We start from the raw sequence: 6000 nt of genomic DNA on the forward strand, positions 1-6000 counted from the left end.
GTCATTAGAATGAGCCCTAAGAGGGAATTCAGTTAGCCTTGTTAACACAATTTCAGGGGGTTAACACAGCTAAATGCAGCTGGAACGCGGCCATTCACAAGTTTTTTTTGCTATCAAGTTAGCTGCGGAAATGAAGTTGTGTTAACTTTCCGTAGAATTTAGTGTTACTTTTTTCTCACAGCCCTGAGCAGGTGAAAGGTTTTGGTTAATCCCTATTTTAAGGTAAAAATGTCAGGATATGGTTCAGCCCCTCCCTTAATGTTTGATTAGGCACTAAAATATTTATTTGCTAAATTTGGGCATTAATGATATTTCATCTTTAGGGTGATATTATGCAAAATATGCTCACAAATACTTTGAAAAAATAAAAATGTTATTAAAACATGCAAGTATCATTTGATACCTTTTAAGAACACCAGTTATTTTGCTTTTGGCCATGTATGTACTTCTATACTGATATCTAATGTGAGTTTGCACTTTTTGGCGGTACAGGCTGATTTCCCCATTGTTCCCCACACTTAACCAGGATAGCGTAATAGTAAAAAACCACGCAAACATTTTTTTACAATTGGATTGAGTATTAATCAGGGGCGCGTATAGTTATGCTAACTAAATTACTGCTTGATTCAAGCCACTGTACAGATACATTTTACTTTTGACAACTGAATATGCCCTTAAATGTTAGCATTAAAAAAAATATATATTTATGGGGAATTCCTGGTTATAATCTTTAGTTTCATAATAAGCCATTTGCAAAGTAACCAATAAATTATTTGCAGCTTGCAGTCCGTTTGGCAACTGTGTAGGCAATTTGATTACCTACCTTATGCCCGCACTTACCCCAAGGACTAAAGGGGGGTACACACGGAGAGATACGTGCAGAAATTCGAAGCAATCTGACTCTCCATGTGTAGGGTGCCGGCGACAGCAATGTGCGGCCCCGTGCTTCGCTATCGCGGGCTCTAGATTTGGCATGCATGCCAAATCTAGTGAGATCGCTCATTTCACCTCTGGGTGCAATGAGCGGTCCACCCGTCCTCCCCCCTTGCTCAGCACACATTTGCCCAGTGTGTACCCCCTTTTAACAGCCTTGGTAAACAACAAAGCCAAAGCTAATTAAGCAGAGTTGCTAGTAAAATGTGATGTCATAACTAGGTACTGTATGTTATAACCTTGATTAGCAGGTGGCCATTCCAAATGACAAATAGATGGGCTCATGGGAAAAAGACGCATCTCCCATTCAAACAAACTGTATTTCCCATACAATTTTCAGTTAAATGGGAAGGTGCGTCATCCTTCACCCCATAGGTAATTATTCATAGGAATATGTAACTCTCAGAAAAGCTCCAGTAATCTGGTCATTACATAGACCACATGTATGTGAGGTACGATGTCATATCATGTGTGTTCTAGGTGTGTTTATATTTGTGTACCCGGCTCCTATACACCTATAAAGTGTCTCATTGGTCTTGTCTTTCAGATATACTGGTTGCACATGCTGTATGCTGCTATTGGTGCCATATGCTTCACTCTGGTATTTAATTTTTACTTTAGCTGTTTACACATATGTGCGCAATTCACAAGTATTCATTGAGTACTGAACACCTGTAATTTGTATGTGGTCAAAGACTCCTACTGACGACATACACATAGTGTCATTAATTACATTGCCATGTAATCTAAAAATATATGTGTGAAAAGTTAATCACTATTATTGTGAGAGGTACTTGTCAAGAATAGTTTATTAGGAGGAATGAGTGTTTTGGAGTGTACTTGTCATGAAATTGCCTGTGGCTAAAGGATGACACCTAGACGTGCTTCAGCATTGCTGGGTTGTCCTGTGAGCACACCGCTCCTCCCTCTGTGTAAATACAGAAGACTAGCAGCTGTCTCTGACCGAGCAGAGGTATTTAAGCTTTGGTTCTCCAGCTGCTACGGGCAGGGCCAGAGGAGAGGGGCAGTAGGGCATCCCGCACCAGCACAAACATGGTTTTATTTTTTTGCCAGAACAGGCAGGTCAGCAGGTCCCTTTTTAATTTCAGAGAGCAGTGCAGAGGAGTATTGGAGCAAATGTGGGAAAGCGGCACATAGAGTGGCACCACTTTTGTGCATGCCAAGTATGGTACAGAGTGTGGTCTGATCCCATGTATGAGGGGGTGCATTATCCCAGCAAGTTACAGGGCTCTAAGTCCCAACCTGCACTGCTAGCAAGAGGCAAGTCCTAAAGGAAGGGAGTGTAAAATGACTGGCTAGCTTGGAGTGTCTGGCACATTCCCCTCCTTCTATCCAGATCAGAAGGAGTGGGGGATGACTCCATTTTAATTTGCTATGAGGATGTCGGCAGCCATTATTGTAAATGTCCTATTTAACCATGACAGGTAAACTGTAAGGACTACAGGTTTCCTTGAAAGAAGAATTATATTCAGTTTTCATCTTGTATCTTAGTTGTATTTGCCTGTTTCTCCAAACTGCAGTGCATCTTATAAATCTTCCCTATAATATTTCATTATTTGGCACACATGGTATTATCACCCAACGTAGTTTGTCACGTGGTAATAGCAGTGCAGAGTGGCCTTCTCTACTAATCACTCTTCTCGTTTCCATGACAGTTCCTTGCGTATGACACTCAGCTGGTGATCGGAAACCGGAAACACGCCATCAGTCCGGAGGAGTACATCTATGGTGCCATGCAGATTTACACAGATATTGTCTACATTTTTATTAACCTGCTGCAGATTGTGGGCAGCAGGACGTAGAACAATCTCCTTCCTGCAGTTCTGAGTGGTCTCAAATTCCTATTCTTTTTTCCAGTGAGGCTCCAGTTGTTTCTCACCCCTACAGATGGGCTGATGCCGTTCTATCTGCTTCAGAAAGATTAGGACTTAGTGAGGGCCACAGTCACTTTTGCATATCTCACCCTTTTCTCTAAATGTATCATTACATGTTTATTAAGGAGCCATGGTGCTACTTACCAGCTAGATCTTATTGCACTGCTGCCATCTTGCAGGAAATATAGAGAACTGTTGCAAACCTACCAGCTGGAACTTGTCCGTAGCTGTAAGAGACATGTGCACTACAGAAAGTCTCAATCTGGTTATGTTACAAAATGTTCCTTCCAATGTGTAACACGACAACCATAGACACACAATCTATTTCATTATCCAGAAAATGGTCATTTTACTACAGCACCAGCTTCTCTTGGTTTCATTTGCCTACTGAGCGGCTGAATTTCCCCATATGAACAGCTGGTGCATACAGTATCCTGTATATATAAAACCATATTGTGTTGCTGTGCAGGCACATGAAATACACGTGAGCTCACTGCAGCATAGTCATGTATCGGCCATGTAAAAACGCACACATGCAACATGTAGGTGAATTAACTGCAATGCAGCCGGTGCGTGTTGCATGTTTGGATTTCCATAAGTAATCCATGGATTAAATGAACAGATCAATTTAGGGAAAAGCTGTTTCCATTTGCACAGTGTATATAAGTTTCAGTTACTTTATTGTAAGTTTAGATGAGTACAGTATAAGCTGCATTAATGCAAGGAGTACTCAGACACACAGTTTGTATATACATGGGTTTGTATTTTGCACCTGTGGTATATTCAAATTAAGATGCTATTAAAGGGGAGATGATTTTAATAGAAAACGGAAGTGTTGGTACAGATTGACAATTTGCCAAATGGTTGATTAACCCTTACAGACCTTGAATATTTTTGCTTTCATGGTCCAAGTAAACTTTTTGAAATACTACCATTCACTATAGCGTCAGTGATCCCTATTTGGAGGAATATATGGTAACTCTACCTTGCAGTGTACCACTACTGCAAAATAAGCACCCATATTTATACACTGTCACATAGCTAGGTGTCTGCAATGCAGCTACTTGTATGGATGGGACTTAGACACAAATGTATAAACCTCACAAAGCAGTGACTCACATTTCTCTTCTATGTAGTTATAGCATATGACACCCAATGTGCCTTATTGCAAACTTTGTATGCTCTGTACCAACTGCTCAAGGCTCAGTTAAGACTACATTTACGTTTTACAGGATGTCCTAGTTCTCCAGTGCACACAGTGGATCGGCCATTTTGTATGCACAAGAGTCAGCTGCCTTACAATTCCCTATGAATCAGGGACATCGCAGCTTCACAAAGCATCAGTTATTTCCTAATTGATAGCTTGGCTCTAATCTCAATGAATAGTCATTCAGCCCACTAAATGGCAGCTTCCACTTTGTGTACAATTTTAAAACCTGCACTCCTAAATATGTTAGCTACACAGCCCAGAAAGGGCATTAGGAACGTCCGTGTTGTGGAAGTCTAGTTATAAGGATAGCGAGAATAAGCGCAATTTCTATAGATTCATAACCTTCAGATTCTCTGTAAATAGAAAAGTGTTGTCTGATTTCTATTGGATTTGTAGGGCATGTTTCAGTATAACTGAAATAACTCACTTTTTGCTTAAATGGCACATGCTATACCTTACCCAGGCCTGGTGGTACGGTTTCCTGATAGAGATAGTATGTAACACCCTCTACTGACTCAGGTATTGTACATTACCTGACAAAATATCAGCAAAACAATTATTTAGGCTTCTTATTAGTGCTAATATTGTATACCTACCTACCAACAATGCTATATACATTTATGATATATAGGTCAAGTATTTTAGTGCCATTTACACAGTAGCACTGTTTTATATATAAACTATTTTATCTCTAAGAAATTGTTGAACCATGTAAATAAAAAGTCTGTAGTGAAGAATAAGTTACATATTTCGACATTTACTAGTAGTGGAGTAGGACAAAGGACTCTGATATCTAGCAGAGGAGAGGTTTATGGATGTTTTAAGATGTGTTGCATTACTTTGTATTTATTTGTAATGTTTGTTACATTCTGTGTATGTCACAGCAAAGCAGAGAACTTGTTACAATGGCTCTGTCCAGTGCACTGGGATGAAGGGTTAATGTATAAAGATGGTCTTTATAGGAGTAGAGTCACAGCTGTGGGAGTAGGATGTATTGCCTCCTAATTACACACAGTCCCTAATATGTAATAACCAGAGCTCAAAAAGGAATTCTCTGTATACATTGTCATCGCTTTTTGCCGGAGGATGGTGTGGGAAGGGCCCGGTAACAAGATGTGGTGACTGTGAAACATGCGCAGTTCTTTTTATTTCATATTTTGAGCAAATAAAGTTTATTTACTGCATCTGGTTGTCTTGGTAACTAAGATTTCCTTGATACATTATCACAGTCCACATAAACCACAAGGCAGGAAGCTTAAAACAGGGGAAAAAAATTATATAAAAATTATTTTTTTTTAAACGTAGCAGCCTAAGAGCACTCTTGATTGAAAAATAAATTGGAAATGTATACTTCCCGTAATTATACATATTTTAATGTACATTTTTTTCAATTAAACTTTAATACACACAAATAATTAAGAAATATCACTTAAATAAAAACTGCATTTATTTTAATTAAAGTAGGGAGAGTTTTCTTCAATTAAAGTATATTTCATAGGTGTCATACAATGTACTTTTGAACAGTGTGGTTCGGTGGTAGGTAAGTGACACCTCTGCTATAATATGCTTTAAGTGAACAAAATAAATACACTCCCTATCTCCATCACTGGTCAATACAAAAATCCCCAAACGTCTATTGTTGCTGTCAAGTGAGATTGGGGAAGTTAAAAACTTCCCCAGTGTTGGTCTCATGAACAAATTCCCAATTATTTGTTTTAAAAAGATAAAAAGTGTCGCTCTATCGTCATGCCAGATTTTCTAGTATGACCATCATTCTGGAACTTGTTGTCCCACTAAAGCCAGGCAGTAGTAGGTTGCCTAATTCTGATTCAAAACTGCTGATGTGAAGTATGCAGTTAATTTACCTCATCAGCCATTGTTCCCACTGACTGCTTTGAGCTACAGTATACAATAGGGCAGTGATCTACTTCATTGCATTGTCAAACCTCTCTCATGCACGTA

General features: G+C 39.2%; 1 protein-coding gene across 2 annotated transcripts in view; it reads left to right on the top strand.

The window, feature by feature from the left end:
- TMBIM1 (transmembrane BAX inhibitor motif containing 1) overlaps positions 1-5222 on the top strand; it is a 91901-nt gene extending 86679 nt beyond the window's left edge. For both annotated transcript variants that reach the window (XM_063933928.1, XM_063933929.1), the window contains exons 11-12: positions 1481-1534; positions 2610-5222. In XM_063933928.1, coding sequence (XP_063789998.1) covers positions 1481-1534; positions 2610-2756 — 201 coding nt within the window. In that variant the 3' untranslated portion in view covers positions 2757-5222. The remainder of the gene's footprint in view (positions 1-1480; positions 1535-2609) is intronic.
- The last annotated feature ends 778 nt before the right edge of the window (positions 5223-6000 follow it).

This window comes from Pseudophryne corroboree, chromosome 7 (assembly GCF_028390025.1).
Source record: "Pseudophryne corroboree isolate aPseCor3 chromosome 7, aPseCor3.hap2, whole genome shotgun sequence".
Taxonomy (NCBI): domain Eukaryota; kingdom Metazoa; phylum Chordata; class Amphibia; order Anura; family Myobatrachidae; genus Pseudophryne; species Pseudophryne corroboree.